Source organism: Pempheris klunzingeri, chromosome 11 (assembly GCF_042242105.1).
Source record: "Pempheris klunzingeri isolate RE-2024b chromosome 11, fPemKlu1.hap1, whole genome shotgun sequence".
Taxonomy (NCBI): Eukaryota; Metazoa; Chordata; class Actinopteri; order Acropomatiformes; family Pempheridae; genus Pempheris; species Pempheris klunzingeri.
This window is the reverse complement of record NC_092022.1, coordinates 16776184-16800544: the sequence shown is the minus strand read 5'-3', so window position 1 is coordinate 16800544 and position 24361 is coordinate 16776184. Positions and strand designations below refer to the sequence as shown.

Sequence of the window (24361 nt, the reverse complement as noted above, 5' to 3'; positions counted from 1 at the left end):
GATTTAGTATTTATTATGCCATCACGATCCAATATCACATGTGCAAAAGGCATAAAGGTAGTCCAGAGCTCCTTGATCAGGTTGTGCTGCTTTTGTACATTTCTTTTAAGCTTATTATGGCCCATTCTACTATCACAACCTAATCCCTCTGTCATCTGCACTTTCACTCGTAGGAGATCTCCCCCAAGATCTTACATTCAGCAGCAGCAGCATCTTGTTAATATCTCATTGCCCATACACAGACAAATCCTTCTTTTTGAGAAGCAGAGCTCAAAAAGCAGCGGAGAACAAGCGATCATGCTCTCCGGTCCTATTTTCTGGGGATAAGCGTGCTACTCCTGGCTCCCTCACCTCATCCCTGGGAGCCCTCCCTCTGCTCAATCTGAGCAGCGATACAGAACTATGGAATTGAAAATGTCTCCTTTCAGACTGGGAGTTTGATCTGAGGCGCTCAGTGGCCCCTTTGCCTGATATTACTGTGGCGTGGAGCTGATGAGAGGATAAGCCATGTGAGGGAGTCGCACTGTATCACTAATCTCTCACTGTATCTACTTTACCAGGGACAGCCACAGTGGGTAATAGAGTGAAGGGAAAGCATTGATTGAGAAAAAAATATGCTCAGACATATTTTCACTGCGCTCGAGGTGCATCGGTTGCGCTTGTATCCCCTAAAGGCTTTCAAAAATCACACCACGGTCACACTTGAATTGTCTCCATACACACCTGGCTGTCTTTTTATTACTGTTGAAGGGATGCATTTACTCCAGGCACATTGCACATTACACAAACACCATCCTCTCTGAAGAGGAGCACAAAAATACACATGTTGTTATAATTAAGCTGCTTTTTCATGCATACAGATAGCAGATCGCAATGAGGTTTTTCTCATCTGCTGAAAAAAATAGTGATTAATATTTCACAAGTGTACTATGTCTTTGGCCACGACCACATCACAGATAATGTCAGGGATAATTACTGTGAAAGTCTGCTGGCTGATATGTGATTCAAAGGTTTATGATTGGAGCTGCTAGTGGGACATGTGCTCATAGTTCATCAAAGGACATCTTGGTTATTAAGGCTTAAAGGCAGAGTCTGCAACGTTGGAGAAACCAGTGAGAGTAGCTAGATAGTATCCAACTGAAAATACCCCTCAGGCTTTCCTCCAAAGCACTCCCTAACAACACATGAACATGTGCTGCCTGGCTAATGTTGCTGCTGGAGGACAAGTCCACGATAGTGACGAGAAGACCGGCCACCAGCGCCTTAGTTCTGTACACAAGCGCTGGCTGACAGCCTCAATTTTTCAGTCTGATTAATAAAGGACAGCCGTCACAAACGTAATGTTACCTTGAGCTCACAGCTGCTCACTGGGCTCAGAGGCTGTGCTTTGTGCTGTTAGCTCACTAAATGACGGGATCTCTCTCTCGCTCGCTCTTCTGCTCAGTGGGTGTGTACTTCCTGTTGGGTAACTCACCACAGTGTGATGCTGAGCCGTAATTAAAATTTTAGCCACACTTTCTCTGCCACTCTTGAGCGACTAGTCCGCTAGCTTTAGCAGAGTGGAGCGCTCTGTCTGCACTCATGGGAACAGACAGGTGTGTAGGTAGACAGACAGGTGGGACGTCCAATCATTTCATTTGGTTTATAACAGCCTGTGATGGCCAAAGACAGCTAATTTTTTTCCTTCACTATTTTGTTAAACTATTTAATTTGATGATTTCTGTTGGGCCGTTATGAGAATTTTAACCAATATAACAGAAAGTGCTTCTACAATGAGTTGCAGGCTTTAATACAGAGTGAATGTAATTTTGTCCCTCCACACTGATTCACAGTTCGTCTTTGATTCAGCACAGAACAGCCTGAATAGAACAAAGAAACATCTTCACAAGTCGCCACACTAGCAGACCTTAAACAACATCACATCATTTTTTCCCCACATAAACACACAAAATGAGTAATTGTACAGTACGTTCTTTTTTACGAAACTAAGGTGCACTTAAGTGTATCAAGTGATGTAGTCCTGTGTGAAGGCCTGCCACAGATAATTATTGATAAAATCTGAGATTCTTTTCAAGTAACCAATTTAGCCTGTAAAATGCTAGAAATAAAACATGAAACGCACATAGTGGTTTCTCAAGAACGTCTAAAATGCTTGTTTTTTTTTTTGTTTTTTTTCAGTCAGTCCAAAACACAATGGTATTCAGTTTACGATGACATAAAACAGAGAAAAGCAGTCAACTGTCACATTTGGGAGGCAAAATTTCTGGCAAATGACTAATCTTGTGATTAAATAGTCATCCATCTGTTTGAACGACGAATCGTTTCAATACAACCTAGGTGTTTTTGCAATTTTTGCCATTTCGAATGAGACATTTTCACTTGAAATAAAAGATGTGATTAGAAAGAGGAAAAAGTTGAGTGTTTTAATGTTTGTAAACAAACATTTTGCACTTGTGGAATCAATCTAATATCAAATCATCAGCGGAACATTTGGACGCAGTATCAATTCAAATCTATCTTGAGTCTTTAAATAGCACAGGGACTCAGACTAGCTACGAAACAAGTACTCTCACAACTGATTGCTGGCCAGCCTTTACTGCGTTGTGTCTTGACACTGTTGATGTGTGGCTCTGCTGTGTCGATGCAAAACAATGAAGGCATAGCCGCAGATCAGCAACACACGCAAAAACAGACACTCACAAATTTCTCCCTCGGCCAAAAGGATCAACAGCAGAACTGAGTGAAGTGAAAAGCACATGGCGCAAAGAGCCTCACATTGTCCTCTGTTAGTCAGAGTCAAAGCAACTTATCATAAGCCACATGGCCGCGTGCACACCAGAATCAAAACTGTGTTTCCAGTGATCCATCCTCACAGCGCAGCATGGAGCCGTTAATTAAGTCTTGGAAAATGCGATGACGAAACAGAAGCTGGGAACTTCAAAGACAAGCTAGAGCTTTCCCAAGAGTTCAAACACATTATGGAAGTGGGCTCTCTGTTTCATAGGCCTATTAAATCATTGTGCAGTTGTGATTTCCCATCTGGTGAAATCAAAACTTTACAATACTAAACTGCAGTAAATAAAAGGAGCCAATAAAGAAAGAATTCATACTATTGGTTGGAATTTTATGGGAGGCGGAAGGCACTTTCATTGCTGCCTTTTTTAAACCAGCACTAACTCTTGCACACAACAACAGCTCCTTCATTTACCAAGGACTGTTTGCTGCCACATTCAATAAATATTTACTGTGTCGTTAAGCCCCTTTCCAAATGACCTCAAACATCGCCAAGGCCTTACAGACGGGCAATGCAGCGGTGGAACACATACAATAACAGACACGTTTGCAGAGTTCATGAACCTACACATAGTAATGCGTCACTTGTCTGCCATATTCACCCCTGCAGCTATATCACAGCCTCGTGAAGCGGACTTCCTGCCTCCAACTGTCAGCAAATAAAACGCTGGCTGTTTGCAGCAGGCAGGCCGGGGGTCTGTGATCCCGTGAACGCGCACCATTCCCTGGAATCAATAGGCTCTGCAGTGGTATTATTAGAGGGCCCGGAGATAATCACAGGCTCTGTCATTCACCATAATGAATATCATTACGCATCTGAATTATTTATACATGAAATAGAGCTCTTGGTTCAGATCTGCCCTAACGGTCAGATGCCAAATCAGACCGTAGAACACAAATAAACAGAGCAGTGTGATATTAGCAGATTTACGACCTTTTGTTTATACCATGGGAGCTATAAGAGAGGGATGTAAATGCTAACAGAAAGATTTATACTTCTCCATGACTGCCAAGCCGTACCTTTACCTCTGTAAAGCCGCTGACTCTATCTATTAATCAAGGCAGGAGTGTGTTTTCCTAACAGAGGCGACAGAAAGAGAGAGGAGCAGATCAACGGGTCAAAGAGGGTGAAAGAACACACAGAAGCAGATGTTTTTTTGATTGAGTGGAAGATAGAAGAGAATATCTGGAGAAAAAGGGAATCAAAAGAGAGGCGTGAAGTGAGGAAAAAGGAATATGAGAGCATCTTGGGTATTTATAAGCAGTCATTCAGCCTTTTGCCAGGTTTGATGGGTGCAGAGAGGTCTTGACTCTGGACAGGACTGAACTAGAAGGCAGCTGCAGGCAGTGAATACAGCAGCTCAGTTACAGTAAAACATGCCTTTTCTTTATGTGGTTTAATGGTGCTGAGGAACTGCCAAAGATAGAGGAAGTTGTTTTTTCCTCTATTGATGAAGTCATCCATATTCCGACATCAGATCTGGTCATATAATAGATAATAAGCTGCTTTTGTTCCATTTCCTTTCAAGTTACAGCCACATGCCTTTGGATAAATTCAGAGTCTTTTCTTCTCAGTAGACCGTATAGAGCAATTATCCTGGTTCACAGTAAGCTGCAGTCCTGCATCCCTATTGGCCTGAATGGCTGCTCCACTTTCACTGTTTCAACCTGACGTAAACACACTTCCTGCTTTCACCTCTCACTGCTGCAGAGCGCGCCACACACAGCAGTCACGGGTGGACAATACAAGCAGGAGAGCAGTAGAAATGAGTCAAAGACTACAATAGCCACAAACATGAGATATTTCTCACAATGGGTTTCCTTTCATAACGGACTCCGGAAGATTCGAGTTGGGAAAGTCATTACAGAGAAAGACATGAGGAAATAATTGTGAGTGAAAGAGAGGCCAAGAGGAAACTAATATTTTGAAAATTAGAGACTTCATAATTGATTGTAATGCTGACCGCATGTTCAGTAGGTACAGCCCCAGGGAAGGGAGTCGAGTACCTTGCAGGAAACTATGTAACTGAATATTTCTGTCAGACTATTATCATAGGCTGGTATGCTTGCTGTACTTCACTGCTGTACATCAGTTGTTAAAACTAAATTAAGTTGAATAAAGCTGACTTGAGTGTAACAGAACATGTAGGAGCCATTTTTAACTTATTTTTCTTATACTGGCCGTTTTTGTTACTAGCATTTGAAGTATCCAATTTATAATTCATCTCTTAAAGTAATTCACCGTCTTTCATTTTATTAATTCTCTTCTCACTGTTTTAACATTTAACTCTTTTATGCTTTACATTTCTTCCTGCTATGATTTCTCCCTCTCTACTCTCGGGTGTAGGCCCGAGTTTATTGCCTGCCGCTGACTGACTGTGCTGGTATGAGCACTGCAGGCAAGTCAAGAATAGAAAGACATTAAACACCTTGTGGAACATGTTTGCTGATTTGATGTGGGTTATTCTGATAGAGGTCAGGTAATCTTCCACCTCTGTTCAGGTTCAGATATTCTTTTGCACCGGAGGCATCAACAGGCTCAGTAATTTGACTGGGAGATGATAACAGTGTGTGCTCGTGTGTGAAACCTTGGAGTCACATTAACAGGAACATATCCCCGTCCAAGGTGCTTAATCCCACAGCCAATGGATTTTTGTTCTCAATTTCTCTCAATTGTCATCTGGATCAGTGTTAAAATTGCAAATGGCGCGTATTGAGATATGCGTTTTTAACAAAACGTGCACAGTTTGGTTAATTGAATGAGACTAGAGCTGAAGCAATCATTTGGTGAATGAATTAGTCAATATTTTTCAGAGCTGATTAATTGCTACAGCTGTTTAATCAAGCAGAAAGTAATAAAGTAATGTTCTCTGATTTCAGCTTCTTAAATGCGAACAGTTGGTCGGCCAGAAAAAAGTCTGCTGGAGTAGTCAGCTTTAAAAAAGCCCACTAGTCCAAAAACTTGGCAAAAAATGTTCTTATCTCTTTGTCTGCAATTACTGCATGTTTGTGTGGTCTGTCCTCTAAATTACATAACCCAAATCCTGCAATCACAAAACCTGGTGAGACAAGTTTCCCTTTGTGTTCAAAGCACTTGGATGAGCTTGTTATTACACTCTGGTGGCAGTGAAGTGAACACAATCAATTTAAACGGTTTGTGGGCTTATTGTTGCAGTTCTGAGCTAATTTACTCATCGCTCCTCATGCTGATCATTCTAGCGGGTTTAGTCGAAGAATCATCCTAACCAGCGATCCAACAACTGCATCATTAGTTAACTAGATTGACTCAAATATGCACATTCAGGCACGGGAAATGAGCTATCGCATCTAAGCAATTACAGTTCCTGTGTAGCTCTACAGTTGATCAAATGCTACTTCAGGAGGCAGAGAAAAGAGAGGTGGACGGCAAGAAAGAAACAAATAAAGAGAAAGAGGAAAAACATACAGCAGAAGCGATGATTCAAGCGGATCCCTGGGGTGTGGCTCGGCTATTAGAGTCTAGCAGCCGATCTGCTTGCTCTGAACGGTGGTCCCAAGAGATCCCCACCACTTTGGCATTAAACATGTTGAGCGAGCCAGACTCTGCTTCAACAACAAAGTTGCCCCATTAATTCCTATTATCTTCTTTAACTTGCTTTCCAAAGTCAGAGATGTGACAGATGTGTGAAAATGGCCGAGGCCTAAATGAAATGGGCTGCAATAACGAAAGAAGTCTCTTTTGCAACAGGCATTTCTGCTGAATACTGCAACAACTACGAACACTTCCTATAATTAAAGTTTTCTTTGAAAATTTCCGATATGCTTATTCAAATCATCTGAAAAACAAGTGGAGTGACTCAGCAAACTGCGGGGCACAGCACAGCAGCTCACAAATGGCACAATAATTAATATTTCACTTCCTTCCTTCCCGCTAATGCCACACAAACACAGTCTGAAAATACGGTCAAAAAGATCAATCACTCACTGAGAGCCTCACACAGCCCCACTGCCTCAGTGGAGAATGATTACTCAACTTTTTCCCCCCAGAAACAATGTGAAATCTGTCGTTTTCTAGGGACGTAGTGGTCTACAGTGCATACCACATAACAGCAACATCCTGGGTTCAAATCTGTCAAAGGGCCTTTGCTACCTCATGTTAAAAGGTACTTTCCTGTCTTTATAGAAACAATAATGGCTAAAAGCAAGTCTAAGATATGCTGTGACTGAGGTCCACATTGTTGTTTTCTACGTGATTCAAGCAGCTATATTTGGTTTTCACTACAGTTTACAACAGGATATTCAACAGAAACCGTCTATTTTAAAGATAACCTCTGGGAAACAGTAATGAAGCAACCACCTAAGATAAAACAGCAGAGTGAAAATGATCAGATATCTAATGGGGGAATGGTTCTGTGCACAGTCACCATTTGGTGATTGGGGGTTGATTATAGTGTCTGTGTGAGACGGGTGAGCCTAAAAAGAAGCAAGCAATGCTGCTGAGCTGGGGAGGAAAACAATCAACCTCTGATCACAGCCATCATCTTGTTTACAGTCATGATCCATTTAACCTATTAGCTTTCAGCTGTGCTTGAAAATTACTTACAGAGAAACAATCACAAGGGGACGATCATAGAGAACACAAATGAGTGAGGTATTAATCAGAGAGGAGCAGCAAATTTCTCATTTCTGCAGCCATACTAAAGACTAAAAACAACCCACAGATGTTCCTACTCATCAGAAACTCCTGAACACTGCTCTTTAAAAATAGAACACGTTCCCACTATGCACTGGGATTTATTTTTGGGCTGCACATGAGCCAAAAGTGGGCTATGGATTAGGCACACATTGCTTTTTGATGATGAAGCACACACAGCACTAGGAGGCGTCTTTGAAACTCTCTCCAGCCTTTTGAAGCCCTCTTAGTCCGTCCCACCGATGCAGCTGTCTGCGCTCATCTCTCCTTGTTTTTTGAGAGACTCTCTCAAGCTCCGAGCGCTGCACAGGCTAATGAGTGAGCAGCAATAAAGGCTCACATACGCAGGGATCATATTTCATTAAGGCTGAGCCTAATGATCTTCTCCTGCAGCGGATTTTGGCCACTGGAGTTCATTGTACACTTCGGAAAACATTGCAGCACTGAAACTGCTGTGTCATAAAAAGCTGATGACTGGAGAGCAGCAGCAAAGACTCATATATATATATATATATATATATATAAATATAAATATAAATATAAATAAATGCTGTGGTGCTCATGGGACAAACATTGAGCAAGCAATCATAAAAATAATATCTTACTGTACCCAAAAGAAGCCGACTTCCATTTGCGGCAGGGGTCGACTCTTCTGCGGCCTGCAGACACCAACCTCCCAGGATTCTCTGTGACTTCGACGGGCAGGGAGGCATGTCTCCTGCAGAAGGACAAATCATATTACTGTTGACATACAAGGGCAAAACACCTTTACACATCATATGGCTGCTCTGCATTAAAATCAGCCATTTTGTTCCACAGAGGTTTCCCACTGGGGGGCTGGCGACTTTGATGTTTTTACCTCTGTGTGCTTCATCTTTCACAGACTACGTTAGAGCAGCACTGCATTACACTTCAGTCGTATCACAAACTAGGAATGATATCAAATTCTGTTTTGTAGCTTCCTCTTTGCAGCATTGGAGTCTTTACAGGATGAATTACATCAAAGGATCCTAAACACGACTGGTTTCAAACTACTAACCACACAGCACACAATACTTGCTAATATCACTTGAAAGCAAAGTAGAGTTGAGCTTGTGAAGTACTTAAATAACTCGCCTAAAGACCAGATAAGTGTTTGTGTGCTTTGGTCCGTTAACACACATACAGTTTATATTGCTGATGACTGACTACTTCTGATTTTGGTACATGATTGTCGGGTGGCCTTTTGATAGAACCAGAGAACGATTTTAAAAAGGTCTGGTGCATTGATGTGAAATCCCATAGATCAGAAAAAAAGCATCTCTAATTGGAAGTTAGTTTAACACATGTTCAATGACTTTTAAAAACTTTTAATCTAAATTCCTTTTAATTGGCTTGTATGACCCTTTAACAAAACTAAATTCTTCTTAGTCGTAATTATGAATATTTTAAGACTACTTTACCACTTAGGTGCACTTGACAGTGCTGTTAAGTAGTAATTAAGTGCATTTATATTTTTAGCTTGTACTTTTTATCTTGTATACTTTAATCATATTACCAAACATATGTTGGACAACTATTAATATACGTTTAATACATTATCATTCACACATTTTTTTCCTCTAATTTTGCTTCCATAAATCAAATCAAAGACTGGCCGACCACGTGTAAAATTAGCTCATGAATTGTGAACATATCACAGTTTTGCCCATGGGGAAGGTTTCTGTGTGCCTTCATACGGCGGCCCATGTTCACTGTACTGCAGTTAAAGCACTGTTGTCCTCTACTGATCATTGCTTAGACATTTCTCATCTCCTTCCACTGGACACCATTTCCTCAGAGACATTTCTCTTTCATCTATTGTTTGTTAAGGTTTTCACTGCGCTGTGTCACCTTTGTGGTGGCTGTCTCAGACAGGCCAGGCACATTTCTCAGGCTGTCAACTTGCAGTCAAACACCAGCAGCCCACTCATCTTTCTCAGTCTTCATCAAAAAAAAGCCACATCTGGCTTTGCACGGAAAGCTACGGCCTATGATGATGGTCTGAGCTGCCGATATAATTCACGATGCACATATGTCGAAGTAATAATTGCTAATTGCCCAGTGAAATAAAACCATATTTCAAACTAAATTCCATAAGATTCAGTTTCCCGCTTTATTTCACAGTGGTACATTATGTAAAAGAATTTTATGAGTATCGTTTAGTCTTTAACACAGCTGGTACTCAGACTCTGTATGAAAAATCCAGCTCTGAGGCCCTGACTAATACCAATGGCTAATTGTGTCATGGCTGCTGCCATTTGCTGCTGTTTCGGCATAATGAATTATTAATTTAAAGAATGCTAATGTCTCTACTCTGGCTGAGTTGGGAGCTGTGAACCTTGAATTAGTCTGAATTTTCTTCCGTTCTTCCATTAGTTACTCTGATGGTGCTGCAGAGTCAGATACTCAGACCTTGTTAAAGACCCGTCAGTGCATTGACTGATGCACAAAAAGCCACAGTTCATAAAAAAAAAAAGGCAGCTGTTTTCCCCGGGGAGAGATGATCTAAGACCACGTCCTTCACTGCCTTTGCTTTCTTTCACCACACATGCACGCACACGCTGTGTTTTGTTTAACTCCTGTGGAGGGAACTGTTTTGCTTGATTAAGACCTGAAATCCAGTTTTCTCAGTCAAAAGGGACTCACACAAGGACGAAGACAGCAGGCTCGGTGTCTTACCCGTTGAAGTTGAGCCTAGCTCTCCATAGCAACAAGAGATGGCAAAGTAGATGAGAGAAGACGATTTGTGTGATCCCTGCGGAGAGCGCCAGCTGAGGGTGAGAGACAGGACTAGACCGGCTCTGAAACACAGCACCGTCACCTGTCGTCCCAGCAGACAAATATCAGTTCAGCTGTCCCGACATGCACTGTCACTGCACCGGAGGACCGGCCAGCTCTTTTTAGGTTAGATCTCTGTCTGAATTAAGCACAGTTCAGTCGACACATTGTGCCGTTTTACAGAAATGTCCTGCCTGCAGGTAGGAAAGTGCAGCTCTGTAGCCATTTCAGCAAATGCCTCATCTGTTAGAAGCAAAAGAAGTTGCAGGAGTGCAGTTTCTGTGTTCCCATTGAAAATTTAAGTTAATTTGCCTGGCATGTCATTCTGCTTTGTAAAAGGGCTCCACAATATGTTTACACCGAACACAACAACAAGTTAGCCTGCATTAATGTTCAAATTGGTTGGATACACTTTGCTTACCAGTGTTGTTTTGAGACACACTTGAAGAGAGGTTGTGACCTCCACAACAGCAGCCGAGCAAATCTGTATTCTCTTCATTGTCATCTCCACAATAACGGGGAGGTTTATAATCCCTGGCTCTCTGGTTCCCAAACTCTCTGCGGAGAATTAAGAGGGAAATAAAAGCTGCAGAGAGCGCAGAGGATTTCCAGGATACCTCCAGTCACTCACTATACTGCAGCTCTCCGACAAGCCACCCTGGCTCCCGCAGGAGCCGGGCCAAACATGTTCAATAAAAATTTAGCGTCCGTGTTCTCAGACACTCCAAATAAAACTGCTGCCATCCAAGACAATAGGCTCACTGGGCACAAGTAAACAGACATTAATAACAATAGCACAAATGGGCTTTCAAAAAAAAAACACACTTAATGGCAAACAACAGTACTTTCATCCTGCAGTCTTATTGCAACTGCTGTTATAAAAAGTGTCGGACTACACCTTTGTTATAGGCTCTTGCTGTGTGCTAGTCTGTGTTTATGAATGAGTGCTGTACAAAAGTGCATCAGGGACTGGGAGAGCGTCTTAACATCAGACGCTCACTGAAGAACAATCCAATAAAAGCAGGTCACCGAGGCTGTCGAGCGCCTGGCTGCCCATCTCACCCAGGTTCTAATCACATCTGAATGAAGCCATCCATTCTGATCAGAGAACAGCCAATTAAACACCGCCATGTTGTTATTCCTCTCTCATTAGCCACAGAGTGTGTATGAGAGTAATCCGCCCCCCCTCTCCATTACCAACTGGGCCGATCTCCCTCTCCAGACACAAACGCAAACACACACTCAAACTTCTATCAAACCAGTGTAACGCAATCCTCCGGGAGCAGGGCTTATTTATTTTTAGCGCCTGTGCCAAGTTCAGTGGCTTCTACATTATTAATGATAATGAAACCTACCAAGCCATGTAACACACAAAATTTTAAACAGCCAGGCTCACTTGTGTCACGGTGTGGCATACTAACAGGGTGAGAGATGTAAGCGACTGTAAGTCTGCTGTGTGTTGTCAGCAGAGTGCTGTGTTGGCATCTGTAGTTGTGATTTTAAACAGCGCTGCGCTCTGATACAAAAGGGAACTCTGAGCCAAGATAAAACACATGACTGACGGAGAAATACTCAGCAACGGTCACAGTAATTTGAAATTGGCTGCTGCTTTGCTTTAAAGAAATGCTACTGAATAATTACACTGAGATACTTATTTTGTTTCCACGGGGAAAGCATTAGAGGCAGTGGCATAAAGTCACTGAGGCCAACTGCTCTGTCGTCTTCAGGGACGACTCAGTCAGTAAGGAAGCAAAGAAAGGCCATGACAACTTTCCTTTTCTAGGCAAGTGAATCCCTAATTATGAAGTTTGACCACTTTTAAATACTTACATTTACTTTTAAATTTACTGGTATGGCATTATTTTGGTTCATTAGTGTAGCAACATATAGCAAATTCAGTTCCCGAATTTATTCAGTTTGAATTCCTTTGAAATGTCAATGGTCATTTCAAGTTAAGCAATTTCATAATTCAAGTGTCCAAGTCTTCCATTAATTAAAATTAACATCTCTTTTTCTTGGACTGCATGAATTTCCCTGATATTGATTCCATTCAGGCTTAATTAGTAGACCAGGTATTCAAGTTTTCAACTTCAAATTAATTTTAAGATCTGAAAATTACAAACTATCTCACCTGATCTAATAATATTATAAATATGAAATACTAAAATACTTTAGAATAATGGACTATTTTCTGCCTGAATTTGTGCACCGTAAAACCAATAATACTTACCTGTAATACCTGTGTGTCTTCGTTGTTTCCATAATTAATTAGGTTACACAGCAGTGTTGGAGTGGGAAAAAAATCATTGATTAATGTATATAGAACACACTGAACTTATCTTGCTATGTATGTAGTACTCTTGAATGCCAATGAGACTGTTTTCTATACTGTGCTGTTAATGAACGCAGCTTTGTAGCAGAGCCACTTTGCATTGATATGTCAAGTAGAATTACCACCTCGTGGATGTACATGTCCACACTCATATAGTATACACTCAGTCGCCAGTTTATTAGGTACACCTAGCTAAAACCAGTGTAGTCCAATAAATCCTCCTTTCATGAAGGATATAATGTTCAGTTTTTGATGAGATGAGAGGTGTGTTGAACTGTACTGTGTTATACTGACAGGTATTTTTTTCATTTATGTCTTTTTTTTTTTTAAACCACTACAGTCAAGTTGACCATGAAGTTGACCTTTGGGACATAAAACATGACATTCGCATGAAAAGTTGTCATTTTTAGCGTATGAATTCTTGAGTTATGGCCAAAAACACGTTTTGTGAGGTTGCAGTGACTTTTGACCATCAAGTTCTGTTCAGTTCATCCAAAGCGACGTTTGTTCCAGATGTAATGAAACTCCCTCCAGGTGTTCCTGAGATATCACATTCACAAGAATGGGACCGACATAAGGTCACACTGACCTTTGACCATCGAAATCTAATTATGTCATTGTTGAGTCCAAAGGACGTTGGTGCCACATTTGCGTGCCACAAAGCGTTCCTGAGATGTTGTGCTCACAAGAATGGGACGGACGTACTGGTGGACAGACAACCTGAAAACATAATGCCTCCCGCTACCATCTAGTGCACTTCAAACTATGAACAATTATAACGCATTATAATGATTTTTTTTATTTTTTATTAATGGATTAATTAATTCACTTGTAAAGTCTTTTATTATTCCCTCATTTATTGTCCAATTACTTATACTTTAATTAACTGTTTTACAATCACTTTAACTCCAGTAAAACACCTTGTACATGTGCTGCCTTGCTAACTTAATAAAAACATGTGAAATGCTTTAACATTACTACAGTATCACCACCCGCACCTGACATAAAGGAAGCCTTGAAGCCTTCCATTGATTTGCAGGATCAGTACCATAATTTCTGCTGCTCAAAGCTGAGCAGAAGTCAGCGATCACTTTAACTCAGCATATCATGGCTTTTGCATCCAACCTGTGTATGCAGCTGCCAACAAATGGCAAATGATCCAAAATGTGCTGGTAGAGATGTGCACGTGGAGATCAAACCTCTGCTTATAGCACAATAACAGTCTTGGCATGCCAGCTTCATATTAATGAAGGGAAGATTCTAGGAACTGTGGCCAACCACAAACGGCATGCAGTCGGCTGCTGCCATCTGGGAGGTTCCCAACCACATCAAAGCATCAATTTGGTGAGATGGGATTGTTTGCCTCTGATGCCTTGGCCTCCATTTCCACTGCTATGCTTTTGGATTCCACCATCAGCAGCAGCCCTCACTGGGGCAGCGAGATATAGGAATTAAATAATTCCATGATAACCAGAGAACCTTCCTCTGATATCGACTGATACACATTAAAACATCTGTTTAGGTATGGAAAACCATTTACCTAGTTAATGTTCATTGCACTGGACAAACAGTCAAATTTCAAAAGCTGAGAAAAAGTGTAAACTAACATTTTATTGTCTTAGATCATGCTTTCCAATTAACATTTTTTGACAGGGCGTAAATGTCAATACTGAGAGCTGCAGAGTAAGAATAAATGCCAGTGAAGCAATATCAGTGAGGCTTACTGTTTACAAAAGACGTGTGTGTTTAAAGAACATTTTCCAATGTGAATGACGTACATTCGCGAACAAGGATTTTCTTATTATTTTTGAAAAAATCCCTCTTTTGTCCACAAGAAATTTGACCTGATGCAACGTTTCATAACTAAAAACTAAAACAAGCATATCAAACATTTACAAGATCTTTTTATTCAGCTGATTTTATACAGTACATAATAAAGCCCATTTTCTTCTTGTATTTCCTTTAGTAGACTACTGTCGGTGACGATGCTGCTGAGCGGCAGACAAACTTCTCATGCACATCTCTCACTCTCATACGTACACACACACACACACACACACACACACACACACACACATCCATACACACATTTACTGTGATTGTACAAAGACAAAGACAAAGACTGGCACATATCTCCAGGCTGTGGCCCTCTGGATTCGCTTCAAATTTGTGATAGGACATTTAGAGCAGAAGAAAAGCGGCCTGAGGAGCACAGACAGTCGAGCACCTAAGGGAAGAACAGACGTGGCCTGGAAAATTTTCACAAAAAATCACAGGACAGGCTCTGCTACACTCAACTTGTCTAGACACAGTCGGGTCCTTAATATACAGTGATACGGAGGCAGAGGAAGAGGCTGTTTGGATCCCACTGCAAGGCATCCCTAAAGAGAGGAGCTGCAGATAAGGGAGTGTGCTTACTAGTGAGAGAGACCCATCTACTCTCAACATGCAAGCCATATCTCTTAGCTGTGTTCACAGCAATGAAGGATTCACATTACAGTTCTAAACCAGCCCACATCTTAAATTTGTCAGCAGAGACACCCTTACAAGTCTCCAGCCACTAGAAGTTCACAGAGCGAAGAGGCTAACAACAGTGGAATGTGACCTTGCAATGCACTTGACGTGAAATCTCATCATTGCTCCACACTGTTATATCCACAAACACCAATAACAGGCACCATATCAGGCCTGCCTCAATCCCTCCGGCAGAGAAAAACCACTCACTCTGGCTAGAAACATGCTGCTAGGACATTCAGCTTTACACACCCAAATCAAAAGACTTACATAACACACTGTCTTCACAAAAGCATTTTCTCAAGCAAGATTATTTTTCCCACCAAAAGGATTTAGAAGTGTTTTAGGACTGAATTTAAGCAGATGTACATACCTGACCATTCTGGAAGAGTCACATTCAGACCTGGAAGACAGAAAAACACTGGTTGAGCGATTTTGTTAAGCACGTAGACCAATGCTGCAGTATGTCAGTAATGCAGCTAAAGATTTGTCCAGTAACAAAACGCCTCACTGACCACTATCACTTGATTCAGCATCTACATTACAGCTGCCAAGCTCGGCTATCTGGCACTGAGGGGTGCAGATCGATCTGGCACCCAAAGAAATGGCCCCATTTTAAATTCCAGCTACAACTTACATGCGACATTCAAAAATGATACAATGATATTCCACTGGATAAGTGAAAAACGTCTCCTCTGCCGATGCAGGTCTTACTATAACTATGGCGTCTTGCATACAAAAACTCTTGTCGTGCTTCGGTGTTGATGAAATTATTTTTTGAGGCCGTATTTAGTTGATGTACAGTAATGGATTGAGAGGAGTTTCTGTCACTGTGTCTCCATATGCAAGAAAACAAAGGTGGTCAACAACTTCTCAACCTCCCAAAATCTCATGGCTTGAAACATTATAGAATGTCTTTTTTAAAGAAGACAATCACAGTAAGGAAGTCACATGCATAAATGTAAATAAATGGGAGGAGCTTGTTTCCCCAGTAGACAATTTTAGTGACTCATAGTTGGAGTACTTTCATGGATTAAAACAAAAAAAGTCCAGGGTGCAGGCCTGTGTACATAAATCTATAAGGAGAGAAGTCAACTGTAACTTTCAAAGTGCATTTCAGTAAGAAATATCCAATCATCACCGGGCCAAAGCAAGAGATTACACTGTTGAGAAAACTAATAACACAATCTGCAACTTAAATTAGTTCACTTTTGAATTATGTTTTGATAAATGCATCAAATGCACGGCTTTTTTCCTCCATAGCTGTGGCAGCCAAGGCTCAATACCCTTGAGTGCTACTGGCATGCCACTGGGTTGTTAAGTTTAAATAACTAAAATTGTTTGTCATGGCATAAACACACAGGTATACATATCTGTCAGGCTCTTTTATTTATAAGTTCAAAAACACAGAGGATCAAATGATGTGTGAAAAATGTGTGAAATGGGAATTCAAAGTGAGGAAAAACAATATTGATTGTGTTTGGATAGAGACTCGGGTATATATGGATATTTTGGGGAAATATTTAAGAACAAACTCCCTTAAACTCAAGAGACTAGGTACCTAGTCAAACACATGACTCTGGCCCCATCCATGTTATCATGTTTTTGCTGTCACACATTTTAGTGACGAAATGTCAAAGGCACATTTAGAAATACACTGCAGTAAATGGCATTTCAACAAGAAGAGAAGCAGTTTTTATACCACAGAAATAAAGAGTTACCGCTACCGTGATCCATAGCACTAAGGGGCAATAAAGAAATTGCATGGCTGCATCAGGGCAAATTTATGAGGCCCATTGTTGCCTCTTTTCACTTTTCACATGGGGAAAAGAGGAAGGTATTCATGAAGAAAAGACAGTACAGTGACTGAACATACTATTAGGTACTGTAGCTGCAAAGCTCGTTCCTAGATGGGTTGTAATGTTCACTTTTGTTGGGTTGGCTTAAAGAAATAATGATCCTCTCTGTTGAATAATGCTGTGGCCTATTCCTTGTTGGCTGACTGATTTCTTTTCTCCTTTCTCATCACTCTTAGTTACTTTGCTTGTTTGGTTTCTTTTCTGTGAGCGGTGCACCTTTCTCTTTCTACTCCAGAACCTCCTGTAGTACTTGAACATCTGCTTCTGGTCTGGTTTATCAGCAATGACGCCCAAGCACCATTTAACACTGATGTTTTCACTACAGCAAACCCCATTATGACCGTGGAATTAGGATGAGGTGAAAACTAGAGCTGAGTCAATATAGTGCAGTGGTAGGATCAGATTCATTGGCAGACATGCTGAAGTCCACATCCAATGGTAATTACTGAAGCTATTGATTCCTGTGTATTCTATGCATGACTGAAAAAATGACCTCACCTAAAGTATATATTACAAATCTTTTGCTGAATGATATGCCCGTCTTTTGAACTGCTTGTACCCAGCCATGCAGACCAACCGGCTTAAGAGGGAACCAGAGCAAGAAAGAAGTGGTCAGAACCACGGACAGCTCCTCTGCCCTGCAGAAAGGCTACTACTACTACTACTACTACAAACTACTACTACTACTAATCTACAAAAATCCTGATTTGTGTCATGCCTGGATTATTTCTACCACATTCTACCAGACAGATGGACAGTCTGCTCCCATGCATCTTGCACAGTGTCAGGTTATCGTTAGTCATTGGTATTCAAGCAGAACTTTCTGAGCCACTGGCTTGATAAGTTAAGGCTGCATAGGTGACAGCAGAGGTAGAGATATTTTACTTGAATTTATCTTATTCATGACATTTCTAATACTTGCAGCATTGCAATTTGCATGAGTTGCTGCTCAGTGTGAACCAGAGTTGTACTGATTGGATTTGAAGTCATTTGCTACTCTGTTGGTATAATTTTGGGACGTAGTGAGTTCAGACAAAGTGAAACCGCCCTTTCAGAATGTATGGTTACATGATCTGGGCACATTGATGAGGTAGTCATTAATTTCAACGGCAGTCTAGACAAAGCTCATTTGTCTAGCTGTGAAATTAATGGATTCTACTTTTTAATGCCCAATCTAAGCAGAATATCATCGTTATGATGGCAGATATGTGAGCGGCAGTTAGAACGAGAGTGTTTTTCTTCTGCACTGAGTAGAAACACTTGGCTACGGAGGTTCATTCAGGTGTATTCCCAAAGATGTTTAAATAATACAGGAAATGCCAAATCCCATTGGAGGGATCAATCCACAGGAAGGCCTTCACAAGCTGTGAGATTGGTTTCTCCCATCGCAGCCCCGCAGAAAAGCTCAAAATCTCTGATGGCCGAATTAAGACGTCAATCCAGCTGCTACCTTAAACCACATCTTTGCTGGAATGTCAGTGTCTTCAACCTTAGTCTATCTGTGTGTGCTTCTCTTGCATGTGCACAAGGACGGCATACACATGTGCCCCTTTTTTTTTTTTTTTTTCCTGTGGCTCTCCCTGTAGCCTGTTTCCTGTTGTGAGGGAGGAAACGGACAGAGGGCACACCCACCGGCACGAAAAAAAAATGCTGACTCAAAGTTTATCAATCTGCCTTTCTGCAAGAGTAAGTGCAACTGGACACGACTGCAGAATGCACTAGTCTGCTAATTTAGCCACAGCTCCCTGCCTGGATTCAAATGAACTGGAACATCACATACTGTAGGCCACACAGCGGCAACATGCAACCCTGTTCTGAATATGTTTGTAGCCTATTTTTAGTACAAACAGAGCACTTACAGTACAATGTATCATAAAGGCCTTGGACACTTTCCCCTTGAGCTATTTTACTTTCCTCACCCTGCTCAGGAAAGACTTGCTCCAATGTAATTAGAAACCCATTATTTGTTTTCGCTGTAAAATATTGAGTAGGGTTAAGTCTTGAAGAAATGGCTTCTAGCACTTCATCACATTATCACCCTTATTATGGCAATAAGAAAAAAAAGCCAAGTGCTAAGGCAATAAAGGACATGGCTATTTCCTTTCCTACATTCAGTAGAAATCAGAGGTAATTACAGGTTGTCCAAGGTGTGTGATCAGTGATACATTTTCCAAGTAAGAACACTTTTTAAGCGTGTGTAGTCGAGATTAAATTTCACGCAAAACGTTGCTGTATCACGTTTCCCTTATTATTCTACCTTCTTTTCTCCTAATATATACATTTTGTTTTGGGTTTTTTTAACCATCCTAGCTCTCTAGCAGCTCTAACTTCATCTTTCATCATGCTTGAAGAAGCCAACAGCAGGAATTTCATAATGATCTTTACTGAGTCTTTAACTGAACTGCTCAGGCCAGAGTTATTTCCAAAGTTACCTGAACAGTCACTGGGTTTACTGAATACACTGCGTCATTCAGCGGCATCGTGACAGCTATGAAACACTTCAAGCTTTAGTGAACAAACACCTTCAAGCTGTGATGAAAAAGAATAAATCACATCTGATATAACACTGAATTTACAAAACTTTCTGCCAAAAACGGAGCAGCACATTTTCGGGGGCGCTGGCCTCCATTCAGAACAACGCCACCAAATGATCAATGACTTGAACCTGCAGTCAGCTATAACAGCTCATTCACGCTGACAGGTTCCTCACAGGCACTCCGTGAAGCTCAATGTTCTTGTACGGCATTTCATAGTTATTGTCAGTGTTATATAAGATCAATTTTTCTCAAAAAGAACACCGCAGTCCAGATAAAGCAGACAGCATTTCAGTGTTTGATGTAGATTTCGCTCTTGCTTGTCTGATGAGGTGCATGCATGTGTGCCTCTATGTCCGCTTCCCTTGATTTAGGGTTTTTTTCAGTCCAGTGAATAAATGAAGGGCATTCATCGTGTGTTAGGATCCTCTTTGAGCTACATACTTGTGGCGTTGATATTACTGAGGCCTAAATGATCTGTACTAATCAGCAACTAATTACAGGCAGAAATGTGTCTGGCTAAGCAGATCTAATGAGTCAGTCCAGTCCTCTGGAGTGGTTTGCTTCCCATGGTGCTGTCAAATTATGTATCTCTAAGGAGTTACTGGTGTGTGACCCCTTCTGGCTGTGTGCCCCTGTATGAGGGGAGGGGTAGCATTCCCTCCCTCTCTCACACACAGACACACAGACACACACACACACACACACCTGAAAACTGCTCAAAACAGTCCACCTGCTTGCTTCACCAACTTTCATTTCTCATCATCTACTCATCTGACGTTGCCCTAATAGTCAATGTATTATTTAGACAAATGCCAAGGAGCATGAAATGCCCCGAGGAGGGAGCAACTGGACCTTTTAAAAATTGATATACTCACTCTGTCACTCATCAGTACTGTTGTCAAGCTTGGAGCGGTGCCTTTATTGATGAGCCTTTGGAAGATATCTCATCTGTCTTGGCAGCATTCAGGTTACGCATGCCAAAGTGAAATCTACCAGCTAAAGCTGTGGCTTAAGGCCAGTGGGAATACTTTATCAAGCTCTGCTCCATCTTCAGTATTTAAAATGTAAATACAATCAGAAATTCAGAAAGTCTGATTTTAATAGGACCTGACTTCAACAAAAGGTAGAGTGCCCTTTCCTCTAACCTTGACTCTACTAAGCACCTGACCTAACAGAGCAAGACACAAGGAAATCTCACTTTCACTCTGGCTGCATTCCTGAACATATTGCCTGGATTTAGATCAGCCCTCAGAATCTCCGGGGTTACATCTCCGGGGTTACACAGAGCACGAACGGCAGTGCACACCAGCAGCCAGTGTGAATACACACAGATTATAGTGCAACACCTACGAGTGGAAACTGTTGAGCCAGCAGGTCACACTCATCCTATTGAAGGGAGACATGTCAGCTATGTTAGAGACTAGAGGTCGACCAATAGTGGATTTTTAAAGGCCGATGTAATAACGATTGTTTGGAGCAGGAAAAAGTCCATAGCTGATTAATCAATTAACCAATGACACACTGACACACACACACACACACACACAGGGTCCGAAAATTACCAACAGTTAATATATACATGTATCAGCTGGACCTAACAAATACAAGACTTGGCCAGTAAAAACTTTATGGTTGAACGGAGTGGAAAATGAAGTTGTTTGAGGGCAAAACCTCAAGGGGGTTTTATCCTCAGACAACTGGCTTGAGACCCTTAAACAGCTTGCCAGGGGTTTGAAACCTAGGCTATCATGGACTGCGCCTCTCTCCACGCAAAACAGTGCTGTACGACCCCACGTGACCAGTGTCACGAAGGGTCGCCACTGTCGGAGCCAAGTTCAGCCGATAACAATGGTTTGTAAAGCATCCTAACATGCCCATTAATCCATTTACCACACACGCTTGACAAGAGAGTCAGAACTGCAGAGGTGATGTTCAGAGTTTTGTTTAAATGACTCCAAACTACTTCCCACAGACTTTTCAGCCCAAATATTGGTTGTCAAAGGCCCAGCTGTGAGGTAGTCTGTGTTTGACATCTACCCATGATGACTAAGATGTGTGAGCAGTAGCTCCTCATCTGTGTTTAGCTGTTGACTCAGCCTCCACGTCGTCAGCAACACACACACACACACACAAACACACACAGGCAAACACGCACTTGGCAGAAAACTAGTGGCAGCCTTTCAAACAGCTCTCCACAGGTGCTATGCTACAAATTGCCTTCGATTCAGCTGCTGCATCAGCTGGTTTTGACAGCTGCGAGACGGATAACAGGTTCAACTGTGAAGAAATAAAGAATAAACAGGCAACCGTACTTTGGCCTTGTGGTCTCTCCAAGTGTGCTGCTTTAGTGTTGATCGCAGCTTCTAATGATACAAGAAGGTTTCTCACAAACTGACAAAACAGAAAAATTGACCGATGAAGAATGTTTTAGTTAGTGTTACAAACCTATCAAAGAGAGATGTGGTTAATGGTTTCCTTTCTTTCTGAGAACAAACTAAACTGTGTAAACAAACACAGAAATTTAAAAAAACTTCCTTGTGTTTCTGTATTCTGGGGAAACTGTCAGATTTTGATAGCATAACTGGAAGAAAGAGCACAGCTTTCTGGTACAATCTACATGGAGGTCTTTTAATGAGCTAATTAAACGAATAGTTCAAAATTTGGGGAAATATGCTTGTACGCTTTTTTTGCTGAGAGTTTTAAGAGAGGATCAATACCACTCTCATGTCAGAGAGTGGAATCAATCTTCATCTTACTCTCAGCAAGAGAGCAAACAAGCCTTTTTCCCCAAAATGTCGTATTATTCCTTTAATCTTTGTGTCGTTAAATCCACTTTGATAAGAATCAAACTATCAGTGCACAAGACCAATTCTCCCCATCATTAACTAAAGACGCCCTGTGGGGTTTTCTGGTAAACAAAGATTCTGTTGACTTTCTGTGTTACTAACCGAACCCTTTTGTGTGTGTGTGTGTGTCCTTGAGGTCTAACAAACATGAATACATCGCTTTCCTCATAAGACTTTTGCAAAGCTTATTTGTTTGAACACTCTGAACACTAGACTGTTTACATTCATTTTTACTGTCTAGCAATCCTCCTCCTCTTCCCTGCCTTTGCTGGTGTGTTGCTACATATTTGTTACCACCAGCTGTAAAGCAGTGAATACTGTGAAACCATCGGCCAGACTGTCTGTCACGTCACCCACGTGCTCGTGTGTGTGTTTGTACGCGGCCAGACAAAACGGTTTAGTTAAAACCACAAGTCTTTTAACCTTAGCTATATAAGTGTGCGGTTTATGAGCCATCAAGATCCTATTTTCAGATCATACAGGCTGAATGCGAATGAGGCACAAGGCTCTGCTTTGGCACCATCTTAATTTCCTCCTTGCCAAGTATTAGGAAGCCGAGAGTGATCGCAACTTAAAGCTCCATGTTTCTTCATAGACGCCTGAAACGAGTCCACAATATCCTGCACATGCACCCCACAATGTAATTTGATTTGAATAGTATCATCAAATGTCACAGTAATTAATACCAGGATGTTTTTTCTTTCTCTCTTGCTCTTCAGAAGTTAAATCAAACCGCGGCATCGAGGCACAGTTGAGTTTGATGATGTAAAGGTAATATGGTTGCTCGATACACACCAAGCTGTGCTATCCGACCCCCCTCGGTGTGGCTTTTCACAGTAACACCATCAGATAGAGGTAACAGTGCTCATTAAAGTCATCATTAGCTTTCTCGTGGGACAAGCAGCAACATCAGAGGACACAAACCAACCTTAACTCTGTCTTAATGGTCCTGATTGAGGGGACCAGGGGTCGGCAGTGCCTGGCTTTCCTTCAGCAAGACTGCGGCCACACTGAGATGCACAGTCCATTACAGATGAAGGCAGCCTGCAGTTGATTTTGAATGCACGTTGCAAATAGTCTTTGGCCATTGCTTGAGATTTATGGGTAGGTCTGAAAGCAAATCATCCCTGCGTAGACATTAATCTAGCAGGAGTATTTCATTAGAGGGGGCTTTGCTGAAGAGATGGAGTTCATGTGCTCGTAAATTTGGTTTGGCACACTGATTGTTCAGCAGATCGCAGGGTAAATGAGTGGACGCCGCCAGCCACAAGAAACAGCTTTCTCCATCATGCTAATATTTCCTGCCGAGGGGTCCCAAAACACATGCTAAAGCTGTTACGCCGGCTTGGGGTGAACTATTTATGAACTTGCCAATCTCCAGTCTACAGGCTCCATTCAGGGGACTTAGTGAGGGCAGCTGAGGTTTTCTTAGGCAGCAAATTACAGTAAAGAAGCCAAGACACAGTCATTATAACCAAAACAGAGGGCAATATAAACCCACCGGTGGCTTTAGAGAGGTAATTCAGCATAGGCCAAAATCGACAACCTAAAAGAACCTTCATCAAATACATCAATATCTATTGAATAACTGCTCTCACTATGAACTCCTCTGGCTTGATTCCAAACTCAGAGATGCACTGTGTAACAGACTGCATCGATGTTGTAATGACATACACCAAAATACCTGTTATATCAACATGAGTACAAAAAATGTATATCAGTGATAGATAGCAAAACACCACGTAACATTAAGTTAGCAGTTTTAGCTCTTCTACAAGGTAAAAAGGTATGTACAAAGTTAAGGTAAGTTAAGATAATGAATTAGTTTATTCATGTTAAACCAATCAGGACCAATTAGGTTGGGCTCCATATTAGTATTGATTGATTATGGTCCATAAATTGATTTTAAATTAAATTGAGATGATACAGGCCTACTTTTACGGTACCATTTATGACTAAGGTCTTAGGAGAAGTGACTTCTCAGCTATATACAGCTGACCTAGATGAGC

The 24361-nt window shown here is 41.4% G+C and overlaps 1 protein-coding gene across 2 annotated transcripts in view; it reads right to left on the bottom strand.

The window, feature by feature from the left end:
• The window catches only part of iqsec1a (IQ motif and Sec7 domain ArfGEF 1a), a 90095-nt gene that overhangs the window by 57555 nt on the left and 8179 nt on the right, over positions 1-24361 (bottom strand). For both annotated transcript variants that reach the window (XM_070838829.1, XM_070838832.1), the window contains exons 2-3: positions 15484-15513; positions 8076-8183 (exon numbers count right to left, since the gene is read on the bottom strand). In XM_070838829.1, coding sequence (XP_070694930.1) covers positions 8076-8183; positions 15484-15513 — 138 coding nt within the window. The remainder of the gene's footprint in view (positions 1-8075; positions 8184-15483; positions 15514-24361) is intronic.